General features: G+C 36.4%; 1 protein-coding gene across 5 annotated transcripts in view; it reads right to left on the reverse strand.

Moving 5' to 3' along the window:
- LOC111061937 (dedicator of cytokinesis protein 9) overlaps window positions 1-22,344 on the reverse strand; it is a 109,642-nt gene extending 87,298 nt beyond the window's left edge. For 4 of the 5 annotated variants that reach the window (XM_039424058.1, XM_039424055.1, XM_039424057.1 and 1 more), the window contains exons 1-14: window positions 22,133-22,344; window positions 20,585-20,701; window positions 19,471-19,643; window positions 18,795-18,864; window positions 17,976-18,103; window positions 17,379-17,481; window positions 10,524-10,695; window positions 9,630-9,799; window positions 8,822-8,965; window positions 7,674-7,856; window positions 6,334-6,500; window positions 5,390-5,551; window positions 4,636-4,715; window positions 1,668-1,909 (exon numbers count right to left, since the gene is read on the reverse strand). In XM_039424058.1, the coding sequence (XP_039279992.1) occupies window positions 1,668-1,909; window positions 4,636-4,715; window positions 5,390-5,551; window positions 6,334-6,500; window positions 7,674-7,856; window positions 8,822-8,965; window positions 9,630-9,799; window positions 10,524-10,695; window positions 17,379-17,481; window positions 17,976-18,103; window positions 18,795-18,864; window positions 19,471-19,643; window positions 20,585-20,701; window positions 22,133-22,231 (2,010 nt within the window). In that variant the 5' untranslated portion in view covers window positions 22,232-22,344. The remainder of the gene's footprint in view (window positions 1-1,667; window positions 1,910-4,635; window positions 4,716-5,389; window positions 5,552-6,333; window positions 6,501-7,673; window positions 7,857-8,821; window positions 8,966-9,629; window positions 9,800-10,523; window positions 10,696-17,378; window positions 17,482-17,975; window positions 18,104-18,794; window positions 18,865-19,470; window positions 19,644-20,584; window positions 20,702-22,132) is intronic. The other variant, XM_039424056.1, reaches the window with a different exon arrangement.
- Between the last annotated feature and the right edge of the window lie 256 nt (window positions 22,345-22,600).

Here is a 22,600-nt window from a genome sequence, read left to right on the forward strand (position 1 = left end):
CATTAGCATACAAAGTGAAGAGGAGAGGGCCTAAAATTGAACCTTGTGGTACTTCATGCATAACGTTTTTCCAAGTTGACTTTTTGTCACCGACAGATACACATTGTTTCCTACCTAATAGATAGGATTTGAACCAAACTAACGAGTTGTGACTGAAACCAAGAATAGCCAACTTATTCAAAAGGACTGTATGATCAACAGTATCTAATGCTTTAGAAAAATCAAATAGGTGAGGATGATGCATTTTCTTTGGTCCATAGCTAACCGTATATCATCAGTGACACGAAGCAGAGCTGTCTCAGTTGAATGGAATTTCCTAAAGCCTGATTGAAAGTTATGAAGCTTACTATTGCTGTCTAGAAATTTTACAACTTGAGCGTGAATGAGTCTTTCTAGCACTTTGGACAATGCAGGTAGAATACTGATTGGTCTAAAATCCTCAACTTTATTGGGTGATGGAACTTTATTTAGAGGGCGAACCAGAGCAAACTTCCAGTTTTCAGGGAAATTGCCTTCTTCAAGTGACTTGTTGAAAATGTATGTAATGGTTGGTAAACAGCAAATAACATCTTCTTGATAAAATTAATAGGAATTTTGTCTACACCCATAGCATTACTATGAATACGTTGAATTGCTTTGAAAGTGTCTTCTTCTGAGATTGGATGGAAATGAAATTGATCAGTAATTGGTAAATCTAAGTTTGTAACCTGCTCTTCAAGATCATCCATTAGCTCAGTTGATTAGCAATGACATCTTCGTCGCGTTGGTTAGAGTGTGAAACGAAATGGTCATTTATATTGTTCAATGGGAAGTCAATTTGGGGATTCGATTTCTGTTTGCCTTGCCCGAATTCTTTCATTCCCTGCCAAAGTGATTTAGAGTCTTGTCTATTGTTTGTCATGAACGAATTCAAATGCCTAATCTTTGAGTTCCGTAATTCCTGTTTAACTCTATTTCTAAGGCTCCTATACTCAATCAAACTGTCCAAGTCAAATGTCTTTTTAAATTTTCTATGTGCTTTGTCTCTACGTCCCATCATCTCAAGTATGTCTTCAGTCATCCACGGTACTCGTCGTTTTCTATTAATCCTTCTTGTCACATAAGGTGCATGTTTGTCATACAAAGTCAAAGTCCAATTCTCGAAAGTCTTGACCATGTCATCAACTGAGGGTAACGCTTCAATTTGATGCCATGGAGTCTGAGCCACATCAGTCAGGAAGGCGGCTTCATCAAAGTTTTTGAAGTCTCTATAAGTGATAATTTTCTGTTCTGGAGGAGGAGGAGAGAAGGAGACGTGAACCCCACAACATCGAACAGCTGAGAAAGGATAGATCACAAAGAATGAAATTGATGTGGACACGCAGGTGCATGGAGCTGCAGAACATAACATAATAGTGACCTAATATTTTTCCATTATTTGAGTTAACTCTCAGTGTAAATAGCACCTTATTAGAAGGATAGAAATGAAGAAAATTATCTAGTCTGCAATAACATCACTGGATGCCGCTAATCAATTTAGGCTATTAAGGAAACCCTGTTTCAAACTAGATGACTCAAACCCAGCTCTGCTGAACTTCTGAATTTAAAATCTTCCATTTCAAATCTTTAGCAAATTACTGTTAGACTATACTACTCTGTACACAGTCACCTCCTCCTACTCCACTGACCGTGATGGGTTCGGCACTCTCATCGTCAGTGTCCTTGAGCTGGATGGTGCAGGCGATGTTGCGTGCGCGCGTGAATGTCTTCTGCGCGTCGAAGGCCAGACTGAGCGGGTAGACGAAGAGCAGGTTGGCGAAGGCGGTGTGAGGGCGTGGCTCCGGCTGCAGCTCAGCCACCTCCACTGTCGGCTCGCCGCTCGGCGGCACTGGGAACGGCTTCAGCGGCGACATACAGCTCGTCAAGCAGTCTGCAAACGTCACACCAGTCACAGACAAATGATGTATTTATGGTATAAAGAAACCATTTAAACCGTATCTTCACTCTATGCAGTAGTCTTCAAACAGTTAATATTTCATGACACTAGGATTGTGAAAGAGAGGAGACACTATTTCACCACACTGGGATTGTGATTCGCAAGTCTACAAGATGAGCACTAAAAGGCACAAGAAAGAGCACTATAATAATGTACAAATTCTCATTGAGAGAAGAGCTAGAATGAAGAGCTGAAATAGCAGCTATCCTGTTGTTATGTAAAAGATATACACTATCCATTTACAATAAACTTTTTCACCACTCAGAAGTTTTGCAACCAGCATGCATAGAACAATACAATAAAAATGTTCGCTATAGTGAGATTCACGTAATAAAGTATGCGTATGATTAACATTGATTTACTATTCCTGTCAGTCATTAGACAAAGCAGACAGCTCTACCTTTTTCCAACTACCCACCGTTGCCAAATAGATTGTAAGCTCTGAATATGTATAATGAACTAACAAAATATTTCATCTCTAGATCAGATATAACGGGGTACCTTGAATCACTATGTACTGAAGGCGGTGCAAACGGAAAACTAGCAACAATTCGTTTCCATTGTCTTATTTTATTCCACTGTCTTTATAAAGTGAATCTCAATATACTAGTAGTTCTGTGAACAGTAGACCTCACGCAGTATTCTCATCCACAAGTACCTGATTGAAACTGTAGACCTTATGGAAATACAGCAATAGACTGGCTTCTCCACACATCTGTGTAATCCACTTGTCAGCTGATTTATGATGAATAATTCTATAGTATGATTTTTACTGTAATATTGGCGTATGAAGGAGGCTCCTTTTTCCTTTTATATTATCCTTGAAATGCTAAATTTCCAATATCATTCGTCAACAATACCATAGTTCATAATAATCCGAAAATTCTTAGGCATAGCCGAAGCCGTCAGCCGGAGTTGATAGTCATTTAATCTATATCTCATCCTTATCTTCTAGTTTTTGTCAAAGTTCTCACAGTAGGCTACAGAGTGAACGGGCTACACAATGTCATGCGATAGCACTCAATAAACTTTATAAGGCAACTGGGAAGTTAGCACTAAATATCAGTCACTCATAGCACAGTAGTCCGTCTATGCTTGGAATCTTATCATTTTCAGTTCATTTGAGAAACCTGAATCATTATTATAGGCCTAGAGATGAGCTACACATTGATACAAAGTAAATTATTCTTACTTATTAATCGAACATACAAATAATTCTTTATGAAATGAAGTGATACAATGATAATTTGAACTCATTTGAACAATAAATAATCATCTTCAATAATAAACCGATGAACTCAATCATACACATGTCCAGAGCTATATGTACAGTTTTCGGTTTGGGAACAATATTTACAATGACATATTCATTTTCTATAATCCACAAGTATAATTATAGTACAGCTATTTTTAGAAATTAAATTCATCCACAAGGAGCTTTCTATATCTCAATGTTACATTCACATATCCCGCTAGACTTTTCCAGTTTTTACCATTTAAATACTCTTGAACCATTTCATCCGTTATCACCGAGCTTCCAAACCATTTTACTCGTTACTCTGATAGCACCTTACATTTTCTTATAAAATGATGAATGTCTCAATTTCTTGACTATTACATAGTGAACAAATATAGCTGTTTTCCCCCCTATCTACTCTAAAATTCACGGGCAATAATGACCCTCTCGCTCTGAAAATTATGCTAATCACCCTTCTTTTATTTGAGTCGTTTAAATAATCTTTCATAACTGCGTTATTGGTTCTTAACGTATAATATATTTGATGAAACTGAGAATTTGAAGCTTTCTCCCACCAAGTTCCCAGTACATTACGGCGAATTTTATCAATTATATTGTCGCACGTCATCCTCCACCGATCTGGCTGAGTTATAGGGTCCACCCCTAACTCAGGCCCTACTTTGCCCTTTTTTGGCAAAATTTCCAAAAACCTTGTATATACGTCGACGCGCAATTAAAAAAGGAACATACCTGTCAAATTTCATGGAAATCTATTGCCGCGTTTCGCCGTAAATGCACAACATATAAACATATAAAGATTTAAACATTAAGAGAAATGCCAAACCGTCGACTAGAATCTTAGACCTCACTTCGCTCGGTCAACAAACAAATACAGTATGAATGTATCATGCGCAATTGAAGTTGCACCAAGAAGAGAAACGGGTTGGATCTTGAGGTTGATCCCTTGTTAACCACCAACTTCAGAATAAAGTTATTGGAATGCAAAAAAGAAAAGCAGTAATTTGGATACACACAGAGATCTTAAAATGTCATATGTTGCAGCAGCTATCAAGAGGATGTAAACAAATGATGAGTTTAATAATATAATATCGAGTGACCTGGCAGGCTCAGGTCTGGTGTCAGAATATTCAGATCGCACCTGATCGATTTCAGGATCTGACATGACCTAACGACTGGTTTTTAGGCAGCCGGGACCGACGGCTTTACGTATCCATCCGAAATACGGGAGTGGCCTGAGAAAATATCTTGCTCGGGCCGGGATTTAAACCCGGGCCTCTGAATTATAAAGCCAGCATCTAATCCACTCGACTACGGCCACTCCTCATGAGTTTAAACTGCACCATACTTACAGGCTATCCAACTACTAGCATATGAACATTACTTGAATTGATTAGGTACTCACTTTCCGGTAATTCTGTCAATATTTCTATTTTCATATGAATCCATCCAGGTATAGCTGGTAGTTTATTCATCTTTTCAGGCCTGGAATGCAAAACATCATGCAATTACAAACACATGTGAAATTAGTAGATGCAAAACTACAAACATAAAATCTTACAAACAAAATAGAATCTGGAAAGAATTGCGATTAATGGCTTCAATTGATAGAGCGGATAAAAATATGTAATCTAAAATGTATTAATCAATATTATTCAATAAGAAACATGAAATCGAACACATTTGATAACAGAAACTTTTTACAACTACGGATGAACGATACGAGCAGTCAAATACTGATAAATTATGGAATGATATTAAAATACTTAAAAATCATGTTTGATCAATACTTTATACCAATATTATTTGAATCACTTTTATTGGTGGGGAGACCCTCAAGCTACAGAGTTCCACGTATCCTGATATATATATATATATATATATATATATATATATATATATATATATATATATATATATACCTAAAAGACGAGTACGGTACTGTATTTCTTACGAACACAAAGATTAAAGTACTGTGCAAAATCATAATCATAAATTATCAAAAAATAAATCAACAGACTGATTAGAAAATGTAATAAGAAAAATGCTTTAAAAATTGTATTAAAAACAGTTGAATTTGAAAATTCATAATCAGGTAGCAGTACTTTGTAGCATCAATCTACAAGTCAAATACGATGCCAAAAAAATGATGCACTTACTTCCTGTAGTCTGCTAGGATTTTGAGTAATTCTTCATCTTTGATGCGGTTTGGTTCCTGTCTATATATTCCGGGGAAGTCAGATGTGATGTCAGGCTCACTGCTGTACAAACGAAAGAGGGGCCGCGCCGTCCAAGCAAATGGCATTCTGTACTTCCCTAGCCTACAACAAACACTCCCATCATCAGTCAAACAGGTAACGCAACGCACTGACACACATCACTTTTCAATAGAAATGCATGGTAATTTTGATTATATGCAGAGCCCAATAAGTAGAATAAGCCTTCAAAGTAACAAAACAATATTATGAAAATTACAAGAATTTTAAATCATACAAAAAGAGCATCCAAAAATTTCATTTCAAATGAACAAATAGTAGACTAATAAGTTGAATAGAGAGAAACATTCACTTCTCAGTCCAATAATTTTGAATGCTGCTTGATTGAAATACTAATTATATAAAAATACAAGAGATATTGATTGAAATACAATCATATAAAGGAGACTTCGATCTCAGGATGAAAGTAAAAAGAAAAAGTACACTTCTAACTAATGATACAATAGTATCACTTCTTTGTGAAAAATATAAATACAAATAGAAAAAAAAAATACAATAGTAAATAGCTGACTGTAATTCACTTCAACTCAACAATAGGGCAACAGTAATTACGAGACTGAAATATTAGGCAAAAATTACCAAGAATCATAGAATTGAGATAGTAGGGAAAGAGAATGTCACAGAATTTGATGAAATTTACGAGTGATTGTAAAGGAAAGGGAAACATTAAAAAGGAAAGGGAGAAAGAAAACAAGAGTATCAGATTGACTTAATGAAATGAATTAAATAAGGAAATCGTTGATTATTAAATATTTGTAACAAAAAGAAGCAAAGGAAAACAACTTGAAAAATTGGTTGAGATAATTTTGTAGAACGAAATAGCTCACCTTTGACTGCATGCTTTGACAGCTTTGTGAACTTTGAGACCAAGTCGAGGGTCCTTAGCACTTCTCGTGTAAGGCTCAGCCACATGCATTATCGAGCCTTGAAGTATTTTGTCTATTCGCAACACTAAGTAAACATCTGCATGTGGCCTACTGATGCTGAATACAGCCTAGAACAGATATTCAGTAACATTTACTTAGCACTTGAGCACTTTAGTGAGAATACACTCGGATTGAATAGTTAGTTCACTTGAATAGTATAGTGAGATTCACTTTAAATTGTCAGCAATGGATGAATGGGAAGCATTGATGATATTCAAAAGCAATGCGGACAGTCTTCTTGAATAAGTGTGAGGAATGAAAGAGTGAATGTCATTCTATAGTCTGTCCAAAGAGGCGTGAGCTGAGCTCTGAATGATTAGGCCGACCCACTACTACTCACACACACAAGCGCAGTCCGCTAATGACGATCTACATATCTGCCCGCTAATGATTCTTCTATGAATCGCCTTGTGCTCAAAAAATACATTATTCTAACTGTTAACTTTACTCAATTTTTACTCCAATAATTGAACTCTAAAAACATTATTCCTTTCAAAATGAGTCCAAACACGGTACAATTGTGACAACTCTAAACAGTTCTATAGTCAATAGTTTACAATATAATGAATGAATTGAACTTTTTTAAAAGCTTAAGTTGTCACAAAACACGGTACTGTTTGGACTAATTTTGAAAGGAATGATATGAATATTTCAGTAATTAGAGTACAAATTAAGAGAATTTAACAGTTGGAGAAATGTAATATCGAAGCACAAGGAATAAATACTTGGTGATTCTTGGCACAGGCATTCTATTGGTTTCAATTGTTCTTCGTTCATTTCTAGAAGACCCAATAGCGCAGGTAGGCAGGGCGTGTGTGCCTCAGATTGAGTATTAACACAAGTGTAGTTCACTTGTATTCCCCACAAGTGTAGTTCATTATTCATTAATTACTTTCCTTGTCCTATTACCATAGGTAAGAAAAGTATTGCTTTCCAAAAAAATTAAGGTACCCTAATTTCAAGTTTTATATACATTTCAAGGTCCCCTGAGTCCAAAAACATGATTTTTTACTTTACAAATCACACAATAGAGAAAAAAAATCTGTACAAAATGTTTATTCTTCCTGATTTTATTTTATGTTCAAATAATTAATGCTATTTCACAATACTCAATTCCTCAGAGATTCTACTATACCGTATAGAGCATGATTATACCCAATGAATCTTTTTTTTTCAAATTCAGTGAAAACTAGTCAGTACTTTATGATTCTACAGCAATTAGAAATCTAATTTAGTAGTACTTGTTTAGTTTTGGCAATCCATTGAGGAGGCACAAGGTCGCCGAGTATGGACTCTACTGGCTCGTCGGGGTCTGATATGATTCCATCAACTGCACTGTGATTCACATCCATGTGGAAGTCTTCGGTCAGCTTTTTGCCGTCCTTGGCGTCATACAGAGCTAATGTCGTCAAGTAAGGTTCAACCTGCTCAAAACACAATCAAATTATATTCAATCATGAATTGCCACAATAATAGAAATACAACAAATGCACAAAAGCAGATTTACTTCCAATACGGCTCGAGTTAGTCACTCAAGCCGTCAAACTCTGTCTAAATAATGATGTAATATTTATTTAATAGTATTGAATCGATAGAAATTTATTGATATGTGTGATTCATAACCAAATTGTAATTGCTATTCTGCAACTAACGTACAAAAGTGAAATTATTTGAAAATCGATTTAATTTTTCTTGTATCTGAAGTTCAGGAGATTTTTCTTGAAATTGGAAAAATTACACTAAATATTTATCTAATCTGGGAAGATATTTCCAAAATGTATAAATTATATTATAAATTTTACTGCCTATTGCAACTGACTGCAATATAATGCTGTTACAATTAACTATTGAGTAAACTTCTTGAATATGGTACCATACCGTGGAAGTGACTGGGAAGTTGATGTACATTTTCTTTATCTTGGAATTGGAAATCTTATTTCACAATATCTTAACTAGGATATATTTCAAATTGTAATGAATTTACTTGACTATTGAGGTTCAAGTTTTGAGTATGAATAAATCCTTCCTGAATCATATAGAACCTAAACCTTAGATAGAACATACAACTTTGAAAATATAATAAAGGCGGGAATTAATTTTATCTCCTTTTTACTTCAGCGTGGAATGTGAATCATAAATCATAATTGAAATTGATAATCATATAGTAAAATGGATTAAGAACTATTTTATTATCTCCGTTCATGAATCTTCGATATTCATGGAGTAAATTTAATGAAATGAATTATGTATCTCATTATGTAATTAATCAAAACATCAATATTTTACCAAAATATATTTTGGAGATACAAGGAACCAAGCTTTCTTCGAACTTCTCAGCAATGAAAATATAATTTTATATCATATTATTCATGAAAATCTGAGTAAATACCTGACAATGAGTCTGACTGTCGCCATTGATTGGTGCCTGCAGTCTGAAGCGAATACTCTCGCAGCGGATCAGCAACCGCTGGCCGAAGTGCTCTCTGTACGGCTCAATTGTGCTTTCCATTGTTTGTTGCGCACATTTAGTATGCTGAACAAAAATTATAAATCCATTATTGGATTTGCAATATAACACAATGAACAAGAGTAAAGTTAGAACAGATAAGTAGATCTCCGATTTGAAAAATTTCATTTTTTCAACAATTATCTATTTATTCATCAATGATAAAAACACATAATCGTAGAATGATTGGGACTGGAAAAACAAGCTTTTAGCCATTAATATTATGAAGATATATAAGTGTAACTATAGACATGTTTAACTATATACAATATAGACATTAATATTAATGAGATGAATGAGATAAATAATAACATAAGATTAATAACATGAATGAGATGTCTACATCTCTGATGAGGTTATAAATTTCGCTTATTTATGATTTTTAGCTTTGGATTAATTTTTTTGTTTTTGATTTCTGAAAAATATTAAATCAAGTGGAAAAATGCTGCTATGATTATTAAGAGCAATGCTGCGTTCGAGTACGACATTCTGTCAATTTACTAATAAAAAAAAGAAAACTATTCAAAACCTCAAATCTTATATTCTACTCACCCATTTAATATCATATTGATATTGACACTGAATGGCTTCTATTTTTGTATAATTATTTTTTCCTAGTTTTGAATAGTTTCTATTATACACAACAGACTTATAAATGTGTACAACAGCGCAGCCTAATAACATGTCTTACCGGCATGAATGGATAGACGCTGAATAGTCGGCGCCTGTTGTCCCTGCGAGCCAGGGCGATAGAGTTGTCGGTTTCGCGCGCATACTTCATCAGCTGAGGATTGACGCTCTGCTCCAAGCCTTTCAGAGTGCCGTACAAAGGGATCACACTTGTTTGAGGCGAGGCTGATGCTGCAAATTTAGTAAAACTTTAATTCTGAAACGAGAGTTTTACCAGAATACAAGGTCTAGTGGTGGATGAAGCTCTCAAGTGTTTACTGCGCCTGATAAGGAGTAATTTCATTTCAGAATTTCAAACTCTGTTCAAATCACGTAATTATTTTTTGGTAGTTGAATATCACAGAGGAATGAAAGAAATTAATTATTGTATATGTGTGATTAATTATCACAGACTAGTAGAAGAAAATCACTTTAGCCTATAAATGTTATTCCAATGGCTCCATTTCATAGTTGATTTGAATGTGTTTGTGTGGGATGGATTATTGCGTACCTATTTTTGTAATATTTATTGTTGAATTAATTCTGTTTCAATAGACAAAGCCTGGAAACCATTGCCAAATAAATGAATAAATATCAGACAGATGGAAGTTGTAAGTCCCAGACCATTCGGCTGGGTCGACAATTTTTTTGTGTGGGATACATTCATTTATTTCATTATCAAATAATAAATCAGCATACTGATAGAAGTTCCCAGGTCCCAGAGAACTCGGCAGGGTCGACAATTGTGAATGAGCCAACACTCACAAATTCCCTTACAATAATTTATATCAAGCTACATGAACTTCAAGTTCTTGCATTCTTCAATAATTATGTACTAGGCAAGTTTGTTTTAAATAATTCTTCTCAATAATTACGACAGTTATTTATGATTTGAATACTGAACTGAATAGTGTACCTCTTTCTAAGGACGCAGCACGCTTCTCTTCTTGCACCTTGTTCTGCTGAAGAACTAGCTGCAGTTTGGCCATCCAGTCTTGCAGTTCTGCTTCGGAATCAGCCGCCAGGCAGTAGGATTTGTGACCATCAGCCATATGCAGCTCGAAGCAGAATCTACCTCGCTTCATATTCTATGAGACAAACAAATAAATCACACTATATTACAATTTTCTTGAACAAATTATTTTACGGTGGTTTGGGAGATGAGTTCGGTGTTGGTGGTGTAATTTCTTGGGTAGCTAAGATATTAATGAACTGTTTTTACCAAAGGGTGGACGTGGTTAAAGAAAGCTAATTTTCACTCTATGAAAATTTGTTGTATTTAAACATTTTCTCTACCAAATTTTTACATCAATTTTGACTCTACTCTGGCTGCCTAGCCTAATACAAAAAAAAAAATTGAAAGAGATTTGGAATGGTACAAACAAACAAGAAAAAACCTATCGTTATGCAAAGAAAGTTCGATCGCCCCTTGTCATTTGAGTAGGATTAATATTCGGGACTCACCCATAATGGAGACGCTGAAGAAGTCCATTACACGATGATTTTGGTGATCCACACTCCCGAAACGAATTGATGACTGAGCGCGCTGTGTTCGCTTCAACGGTTAAAACAAGAGTGCACGGAAAGAATGCAATTTTTGTCTCAGGTCCGACTCTTCCTAGGCCTACACGTGGAAAACTAGACTACGGCAGAGGGGGAAGAAGAGCCGGAAACTGTTGATGGGACGAGTGGATGGAAACTATCTTTCCCAGGCTGGGATGCAAGCTAGGCAGTTCCCAACCCTGAGAAAGATCCTCACCTCGTCCATCGGTTGAAAAAATGCAAGCTTTCCGTAGCCTATGCTAGGCAGCCAGCAAATAAAATATTACGTTCTAATTTCACAAATTTCAATAATACTATTTCAATTGCTTCCATTACATCACCCCCTCCCTAGAAAAAGGGCGCACTAGGATTCCCGCGGCTCCTCAGGATCCTGGGTGGGTGGTGTAGAGTCCTCTGCAACATCCATTGTAGAGGGCTGCTCTGCTGATACCAAAGCATCCTTGCTCTGGGCTGAGTGACGGTGGCGGTCCCAGACCAACCCTGCAGCCAGCGCAGCGACAGCAGCAAGGGTGGCTCCAAAGGCGAGTGCTGAGGTGAGCCACCAGCTCCACCCCTCAGCATTGGGTTGTTCTTCCAGGGATGTCAGATGGTGTAGCAGCTGGTCAATGGACACCTCGTCTACCCCAAGTTCACCAGGTTGCAGGCGACCCTCGGTCTGATGATGGTGGATGCCCTCCAGTATCCGCTCTCTAGTCATGCCTGGGATAGTCAGCATGAGAGCAGGAGGCACACTAAGGAGTGCCAAGTGCTTCTGAAGATTGAGGTGCCCTCTGGCACGAGCTGATGGTAGGATCTGGTAGTGGGACGTACTCAAGGTGCAGCCAGGTGTTGCCTTCATGTGTCCAGTTCCATGGAGTGTCAACTCATGTACAATGATCTGGTTACCCTGCTGACACTGCGAGACAACCTGCCGCTTGGATGCTACACTGTAAATCCAGGTGTCATCTTGATCATTCCAGACCCAAGTGTCTGCTGGGTCGGCGGCAAGCACAGTCAGCTGACACTGTTGTTGAGCTGCAGCAAGGTCGTTCAGGAACAGTGCACTCAGGCAGGATGGATGATGTCGGCTGTAGACTGGAGTCATCACTGAGCATACAGTCAATGGCCCCGCTTCACACTGCTCCAGTTGTTGTTGGTGGATGACTGCAAACCGAGCCCGATCAGTGTCATCAGCAAGCGGTGGGCAGGCTTCAGCTGGTATTGTACCATCAGCTGGGTCTGGTTGTCACGAACTGGCAATGCAAAAGCCTGGAAAAGTTCAAATCTCCGTCCAGGAGACATTAATGGCACCGTCACAATCAGTTTTATCAAGCCACCAACAGATACAGCACGCACTCTCATGATATTGTAGTACAGATAAGCACTGGTGGGGTTCGTCCCAAATGGCAACTCCAACCCATCTGACAGGCTTGATTGAACTTTTTCCAAAATATTACTTAACTCAACAGGAGACAATAAATTGATACTTAACCTACCATATGACACTTCATTAATAATCGTTATCAGTTTTCTTAAATCTAACAATGCATTACTACTTGCTAATCTTAATTTCTGTAGGGCTGAGGATGTGTTAATATAGACATTCAAAAGTTCTTCGATCTTAACCACCTTTTGGTTAAGTCTCTTTATTGCAGAGACTATCTCATTAGTGTTCTTTGAACATTCCCTTGCAATTTCAACCAGCTCTCTACTGTTTTCTGCCACTCTGCGACTTAAATGTCGGGTCGGGGTCAAGTGTTCCTTCTCCACATGAATGAGGCCTGCAGTTTGAGTTTGGAGTGCTTCCTCTCTGTGTTTCACTGACTGCAGATCCTCGTCTTCTGCAACTCCAAAGATTACACGAAGAAGTTTTCCTCCCGCATTGATCAGCCCCCTTCTTCCCCTTCCTTGGTACAGTAGATCCATCAGGGTTCGAACGGAGTGAGAGATGTCATCCTGCATATCGCTGATACTGTTGAAGGCTTGCTTTTGAATGTGTAGTGCAGGCATTTTTTCTGAAGCAGTGGTGATGGCATTCTGCATTTCTTGGGTATGATTGTGTAGTTGAGAGAGTTCGTGACTGATTTCAGTGATGTTGATAACTACCAGGATCCTCCAATAGTCACCTGTCATAAGGACATCTGCTTTCTTCTGGAACCATACTCCTTGTGGATTGATGATCTCTCCACATGATAGGCCGATAGCAACTGCAACTGATGAAACAGCTGTGTCCAGTCTTGGAACGGGTTCATGTTCTGTTAGTTAACTCATCTGTACAGTGTCCTTGCAGTGTTAGATATCTGACCCTGATACCCTTTTCTTGCCACTCAATAGTTGCATTCCTCAGCCCAGTTATTTACAGCAACTTACTACTATACCAACACAATTAATCTTATCCTTCTAATATTAACCAATACGATTTGTAATCAAAACATCCAGATAACAAAATACACTATCTGTCAATGGCTCTCCATTGAATATGAATATTTCAAACAGCAACTAAACAATAAATTCTCAACCTAAAGTCACATGAATCTCAATTACTAGATATTGTAGCCAATTACAAAAGTGTTCGATAAAATTCACAAACAAAATTAATCAACAACAAACAATTTGGATCCTCTGAATTTTCAATAAAACTTCAACAACTGCGTATAGCAGCATGTGACCCTCAACAAAGTCCTTGTAGGCTTACACCTTCCCACCAAGGATTGCTCAAACCTCTACCAAACAATACTCGACTCAGCTATGCTTTAGGACAGACACACTTCCTCCCTGCCAGATAGCCATGCTTCTACAGTTCCAGACAGCCGTGCTTCTTCCCTGCCAGACCTCCATGTCTGCAGTTCCAGACAAGTCACGCTTCCTCCCTGCCAGACAGTCATGCAGTTCCAGACAGCTGTGCTTCCTCTCAGCCACATGCTGATGAGTCTCATATTTGAGTTAGTGACACCTTCACTTGCTCCTGATTTTCTCATGAATACCCTAATGAATGTTGTAACCTGCACACCCTAGGCAGTTACCTGTGCACACATCTCATGTGGCACCAAACAATGTTGCTTCTGACAGTCGACTACTTATCTCTGTTACTCTAGGTCGAGAGATAGAAATATTCTTTTCATCTTGGCATTGTCATTAATTTGATACCTTCTGTACTCGTTGGACTCCATCCCAAATGATATACAGTAACATACAAGATAGAACTATTACAATCTTGATCACATGACAACTATACCCTAAAAAGTCTACTGCATTAGTTAAACCATAGATGAAGGATAAGATAAGGATAACTATATTATTCTTGTCTCTGGTTAAACTAAACACTTTACATCATTAAAATTCACCAAAAGCGTTTCAATAACCAATTACCAACAGCATTGCCAAAATACTACTATCCTTGTTTTTTTAATCACTTTCTTCATATCAACATAATTACAAAAAAATTTTACTAAAATTTTCTACTTCTTCATATCTCTTCATCACACTTCTTGTGGCAATCAGCTAACCCAGAGCCAAACAACTCTGCAGCAAAGAATTTCCTACTCGATCCAGAAATTGTTTTTACCCGAATTTATTGGTTAGGTTGCCGACCTTCTCTGACTTCCCGTTGCAAGTGGGGATCTGGGAACATCTCTCTGAATTAGATAAAATAAAATCCTGCTTGTACCGCACATGTGAAGGATCCTCTTATCAGCATGCAAGGCGTTGATGTTGCTAGCAGAAAGCACTCCTTACAACTCCAGATGACATCACAGTTAGGCTCTCCAACTCTGCTGTAGAGCATACTCCCTCTAGGGGTAGGATGTCATACAGCTCTATTGGGCACCGCGAGAGGTGGTGACGTCGAACGCTGTCATTGTCGCGGTCGCTATCGCTAGCGAGCGCAAGAAGGTGGTCTCATCATCTCATCCTCAGCTACCGAGGAAGCGAAGGGAAATTTCTTACCGCTGGAGGGAAACTCCTGAGCGCTGGCCGGAGGGAATTTATCAACCAGAGAGGGAAATTGTTCCGCGCAACCAACCGGCGCACTAAGTGATCTTCTCTTGGTTTTCCTTTCACACACTTTTTCGTTCGTTATTGGTTGTTTCTTTCTGCTCTTCTTCTTCTTCATCTTTTCGCATCGTACGTCCATCCGTAGATTCAGATTCGGTGCTATTTCTCGGAGATCCCACCGCTGCCACCATTGTAATATCTCGGAGATAGATCGTCAACAAGTTCTACTTCTCTCTGTTTTGTTCGGAACTTCGCGTTCTTTTCCAAGCTACAGTCTATAAGCGGGAAAAGCACTGATTATTTTCCACAGAAAATAATCCCACATTGATAATTCTTGTTCTTCAAAAGTTCGGACATCAATCCTCCTATCGCACGAGATACGCCAACAAGCAACAGCATTCTTTGAAAACATTTTTTCCTTCAATTTAATCGTAGACTAATAACGTGTTATATCATCATTTCATAATTACTACTGTATTTTGTTTCCGAAATACAATTCAATTAAATACAATGTATTTAATTTGCGTAGGCAGCCAACTAATAATTGAATTGATAATTCTGAATAAGATAAAAGTAACAATTTTCTCTAATAATTTGCTTTTGGCATTCTTGCAGCCAAATCCCACCGCTGCCACCATTGTAATTTGTTGGGTAGCTAAGATATTAATGAACTGTTTTTACCAAAGGGTAGACGTGGTTAAAGAAAGCTAATTTTCACTCTATGAAAATTTGTTGTATTTAAACATTTTCTCTACCAAATTTTTACATCAATTTTGACTCTACTCTGGCTGCCTAGCCTAATACAAAAAAAAAATTGAAAGAGATTTGGAATGGTACAAACAAACAAGAAAAAACCTATCGTTAAGCAAAGAAAGTTCGATCGCCCCTTGTCATTTGAGTAGGATTAATATTCGGGACTCACCCATAATGGAGACGCTGAAGAAGTCCATTACACGATGATTTTGGTGATCCACACTCCCGAAACGAATTGATGACTGAGCGCGCTGTGTTCGCTTCAACGGTTAAAACAAGAGTGCACGGAAAGAATGCAATTTTTGTCTCAGGTCCGACTCTTCCTAGGCCTACACGTGGAAAACTAGACTACGGCAGAGGGGGAAGAAGAGCCGGAAACTGTTGATGGGACGAGTGGATGGAAACTATCTTTCCCAGGCTGGGATGCAAGCTAGGCAGTTCCCAACCCTGAGAAAGATCCTCACCTCGTCCATCGGTTGAAAAAAATGCAAGCTTTCCGTAGCCTATGCTAGGCAGCCAGCAAATAAAATATTACGTTCTAATTTCACAAATTTCAATAATACTATTTCAATTGCTTCCATTACAGTGGTTTGGAGTTTTGATGACAGTTGAATTAGAAAGGTGTGTGAGTATGTTTAAATCTGATGACAAAGTGAATCACAAATGCTTGTGCCTTGGCATTTCGTTCTCGTGAATGAAGAAGTTTAGAACTTCTCCATGTTCATTCAATTATTCTAATTGTTTCAAAAAAGTATCCTATTTGTTTAATTTCAATAAAAAACAATGTTGTAGCCTAATAAATCGATCAATTCGTTGAAAATAATACTACAAAAATATAAAATATATAAACTACAAAGACGAGATTCTGCAAAGATGTATAAAAACTGTAAATAAAATAGGCAGCAATAATGCTAACCACTTGACTTCAAAGCTGTGCGATGGAGTAGGAAGCTATTATCATAGAGAACCGATAGCATAAGTAGATATCCCATGGTATAGGGCGTTTATGTCGCAACTTTTACTGTTATCCCAAGCCGATAGTTCACGTAGTTCTTTCCCATGCAGCTGTGTGACGCTGGTAGTCTCTCAAATTGTGCCGTTCATACACTCTCACCCCAACAAAACAGTAAAAATGGACAATAATCGACAGTAATCGGCTTGAGATAACAGTAAAAGTTGCGACATAAATTCCCTATACCATGGGATATCTACTTACGCTATTTTTTCTCTATGCTATTATCTTCACCTCAAATATAAATAGCAAATTCTTTCCAAGACTAACGGAGATCCAGAAGAAAGATTGAGAAGTAATCAAATAACTGAGGAGTGGAATAGATGAGATATTCTAGAAACATTTTTCAGGTAATTATTTTGTAATTTTTAATTCACTGTACTTTTAGTTGTTTTTGATTTCGGTAAATTTTCAAATTTCTGAAATTCCAAAATAGAAAGTGTCAGAAGAATGAAAGAAGCAGTGACTTACCCTGACGACATCTGTGCAGAAGTCCATAACTATGGTGGCTTTAGCTTCGCCTTTTTTCTCATCCTTATGCAATTCTAGAATATATGTGCCATCAACTTCTCGCCTGGAAAAGTATTAAAATATTACATGAGAATAAAAGTATCAAGATACTTCATAAATATATAAAAAATTACCTTATATCTTCCACACACATTTTTGCTTAAATGGTATTCCGAAACTATAAAATAAATGTTTCTCAATATGTTTAACATGTGAATAGGATTAGTTTGACGAAGAGAGAGAGGAGATCCGTTTGGTTTTCTCACTTAGCTGATAGAACTTATCGGGCTTGCTGAAAGTAGATTAGCTCTATGCTTAGCAAACCATTATTAGTCTAAATTGCAAATATATACAGGATTATTTCTATGTACGAACATTTTTATATTTTTATAGCAGAAAGATTTGAGGAGCAACACGACAAAAACAATCAAAGTATATCAATGTCAGGCTTATTATGGCCTAGATATATCAACAAATATATTGTAATTATTCTATACTACTAATTAGATACTAAGAAAAATTTTGGAAAATCTACTAAAGGCTTTTTCGCTAATTTACCTGAGATAACAATAACGCCGCTTGAAAGACTTTGAAGCGATATTGCCGAACATTCTATCATTGCCCACCTCTGGACCTTTAAGAAGATAGCCTTGTTTTGTAATGCCATCATTCCTCCCTTCCAGCTCCTGGTAATGAATTCATCGAAACAATTAGTTATAAATAAATGGGTTAGGCCTATTGACTTTTCAACTGAACTATTTTTCGTCAATTGAAATGTAAAGCAATATTCAGCATGACTCGGCGTTTGTGACACGTCCGATCAATAAAAATGTGTCCATTCACGTATCAATTTAAATTGTCATTGTTATTTGGAATAACTCGTAATATAATCTAAGGCAATGGATTCGCACTAGGTGAATGAAGAAACAGAATACAGCAGGAAAATGGTTTTAATGATGAAACGACTGTTTGAGAATAGCCTACAGCCTTGAAGGCAAAAGATCTCACTAGTTTTATCAATGCATGAAATTGATGGTGAATGTTTAAAAGCAAAGAATAAAATTTCATCTCATTTAAATAGAACAACCCCATAAATATAATATAATACCTCTTCTCGTAGGTAAACCAAATCACTAAATACCAACGATGAGCCTCAAATATTATTAAGAACCAGTTATTGAGGGGGAGATTATCTCTAATTATTGGAGGAAAATTGAGAACTGCTCAATCACTCTTATGCCGTAGATGCGGCTTTAGTCTAATAATATATTGAATTCTAGTAGAATTATAATATTATAAGACAGAGGAAGAATAGATCACATGGTCACTGAAGACGCTGGAGGCGTTAAAAAACACTAGTTGAAATTTTTTACTTACTTCATCCAACTGATCAGCATCGGTGTCAACTTCGTAAACTTCATCTTTCAAATCATCCGATCGCATTATCCTGACGTCAAAAAGAAAATTTATATTATAATTGCATATTGAATCTGAAAGCTCATTACTTTTGATAATAATTATATTCCATAGCAATCCACTTTTTCTATGCATAATTAATTTACTCTGGTTTAGTTCCTATTGTACCATTTTTGGACCACTTATACTATACATGAGAAGGTTCAGAGGATAGATACACTTCGTATTGATTCATGAAAGCATTCCATTCCTCAATACTGTAAAAATCTCATTAATTGAAATTATTTAAAAAGCATTAATGATTTAGGATTATTTGACACTTGAAACAATGTCTATTTAATTTATTGAGTGAGCTTGAATTCAATTAATACCTCCGCGAGAAAATCAAGGTGAAAATTTGGAAACATGCTAGATATCTACTGCAGAGAGATTCCAGAAAATGAGAATACCTGCAAGGCAATTCGTGCCATGTATTGATCTCTTAGCACCGATATTCAGCTTTTAACAGATCACATGAATGCAATCATCAACTCAATCGACAATCATATACTATCCATCTCCATTTCATATATATTGGGGTTTAAATTTACAGTACACATTCAACATTACATGGAACTGCTCACCAATCATTACTTACTTTGGCAATTCTAAATAAGTCCCTGAGTAAGCGCTGTACTTATAATGAACTAAGTTCCAGTTGGATGTATAGCTTTTGATGCATTCTCTAGAGAACAGACTGCAATCTTTCGTATCCGAATTTTGTGGAACACTTGTAGTAACAGTCCTGAACCTCCTCGGTAGAACGACTTGCTGAAAAATAACAGATCAAATCTTACCTAAGGATAATAGCAATAATTAATAGATCTCTGGCAATATTCAAGAATATGTGACGTTGAAAATATGTAATTGTATTGTTATAATATTCCAATAAAATTATTTACTGGGATGATAAAATGGCAGATAGTTTTCAATAGGAAAACGCCTGACCATTTGAAATTAGTAATTCTATTCTACAACATGAATTAATATTATACGTTCCTAAAACATGATTGAATTTTTAATACAAAAATGTATTGAAGAATATCAACTTTAATTCAGAATGTCAATATGTAGTTATAAATGTTTGATGAATATTATAGACACACAAATTAGAGATGGAAATACAATCTATCTGATGACCTCGGCTGATAAAAAAACTGGGTTTGGGTCAAAACTATGGAAATCGCGTAAATGTCAGTTTTAAAATGAAATTGATGCACTCAATATCTATCAGTTGAACTAGTTTTCATAAATTCCAGTTTTATTATCTCAACAATTAAAAACTATCAAGAATAATATGTCTACTCATGTTGTAACAAAGAGTAAGTTGAACATTCACAATTCAAGTTGTCGGGTGTAATGAAAACTTTTAAACAAGTTAATAGAAAATTAGAAGTCTGTATAATAATTATAATCTAATCTAGTACTTATACATAATCGTCCTATTTACACCAAGTAGAAGTATGATATTAAGAATAATCTGTGAAAAATAAATTTGGTTAAAAAAAATATTTTGCAAATAGGCGAACATAATTAACTGGAAACGATATTATAGGCCTAGTTTTTCTATATATAGATAAAATATGTATCTCAACCGTGGTGGCAATTTTTGTTTTAAATATTTTAAAACTCTCAATCTAAACCTGATGAATATGTATATTTCACATAATTCAATATTATGACTTGTTATTAGTATCCAATAATACACTTACAGACACATCGTCGGGCGGGTAAAGCAAAAGCTCTCGTTGAGGGTCATTTTGTAGCAGTGTTTTATTTTTCACAATAAAACTTTCATAGTCCAAAGGTTCTGAGTGATTTGCCTTTTGCTGAAAAAAAAATATCAGAATCAATAAACCTGTATAAATGTGAACCGATATGGCATCGTCATAAAATCTTCTTGTATAATCTGGTTTCTAGATGAGGGGACTAATAAGTGTTGAAACATGCTGTAACATGCAGCATTTGCCAGCCAAATTCAGTATGGCATCTTGATATGGGGACATTCGGCGCATACTCCTGTTCCAGAAAAGGCACTTCGTCTAATGATGTTTAGTGAGCATGATGCATACTGCCAGCCCATATTCCAACGTTTGGGAATTCATACAGTTTGGCCTGTAAGTTACATATTGTCATCGCTCTTACACGTCAGGAAAAACATCTGCACACTTACTAGAAGGGATGAAGTGCATTCACAAACTCGAGAGGGAGTTGACTTGGATATGCCACGCTGTCACCTGTCAAGATTGAAGGACAGTTTTCCAGTGTTGGCTGGACACTGCCAACATGTTTAACTGCCTACCAAACTCAGTTAGGGCATTGGAAGTTAAGCCACTTCCAAGTGACTCATTGGAGTCAAAGCTTTGCTGGACTGTGACGCTGCCTACAGCTGTTTATGTACCATGCTTTTAAATTATTTGACACGGTCTATCCAGAAAGACCTTTTTCATAACCTATGGTCCCAAGATTATGGAAGCCACCCAACGGATTTTGTGGATTCCTTTAGTGTCTCACCCGGATAGCCAGCCTGGCAGCTAACTCTGGTCTTTTAATAGTGTCCCAGCCTGCTTTACACTCAGTCACTAATGTATTATCTCTGGCAACCCACTCATAACAACTACACGGCTGAATAAAATACTAGCCTGATTTTTATACGTTCAAGTTAGATAGTTACACACTATGTTAATAATAGTATGCATAAAGTTAATGACACTATGCATAATCAAGAGACTTAGTTTTTATCTAGTTTTTTTTTAAATAATACTTGACAGCTCAAATAGTAAGCAAAAGAGAGGAAACAACCATTTCTGCTACATAAAATGCATATAACAAAATTGTTTAGTTTGCTGGTACAAATGAATGCCAAAATTGAGCCACTAAAACATGTCAGCAGACAGGAACATTCCTAATTGAGGGGTAGTAGATACAAGAATGATTAAAATAAATGCCGAAACTGTGCCAGCTAACCAAGGCAATATGAAAATCTTATATTGCAGCCATGAATAAATGATTTTCAATTTAGAATCAAGAAACAGAAGAATATATAGAAAATAAAAATCCCTCAAGTAAAATGTCAAAAAAGATCAAACTGCTATTAATTTTTCAATTACATCTTAAAAAGTAGTTTATTCCTGTTCGTAGGCGGTGAAACAAAAAGAGTTAAATTATCTCTGAAATGTTTGTAATAAAAAAACAAGTCACTTCATAAATGAATAATAATTATAGTACAATAGTATCAAAGCCGTTAACTTTCAACCTACTTGTACTGTGCTTTCTCTAACTACTTGAGAAACTGTCTCTCTCAATTGAGCAGCCATACCCGGCTTTCCTAAGCCTCTGGAAAATTTTCGTTCACTCATTTTTTACTGACAGTTCACAAACTTAAACTAAAATTAAACCAGTGCAGACTACAAAAATGTTTATATTCATATTTAAGTTTTGAAGGGAGGTTCATGAAAGCCATCTTGAGGCCAATTCGAACAGCTGTTTTTCAAGGCCAAACGATAAACGTGAAAAGTGAGTGAAGTGCACACTTGATAACAAATTTCCCAAGTAAACAATCTATTAACAGTATTTAATGAAATTTCTACATGTATTTGTGGAATATTAAAATTTATCAAATGAATAAGATTTTCTTGAACTTAAAATACATTTTAGTATTTAAAATAATAATATCAAATAAATATTTTACCGAATAAAATGCTGATGACAGTACTCTATTATCTTGC

Source organism: Nilaparvata lugens, chromosome 3 (assembly GCF_014356525.2).
Source record: "Nilaparvata lugens isolate BPH chromosome 3, ASM1435652v1, whole genome shotgun sequence".
NCBI classification, from domain to species: Eukaryota; Metazoa; Arthropoda; class Insecta; order Hemiptera; family Delphacidae; genus Nilaparvata; species Nilaparvata lugens.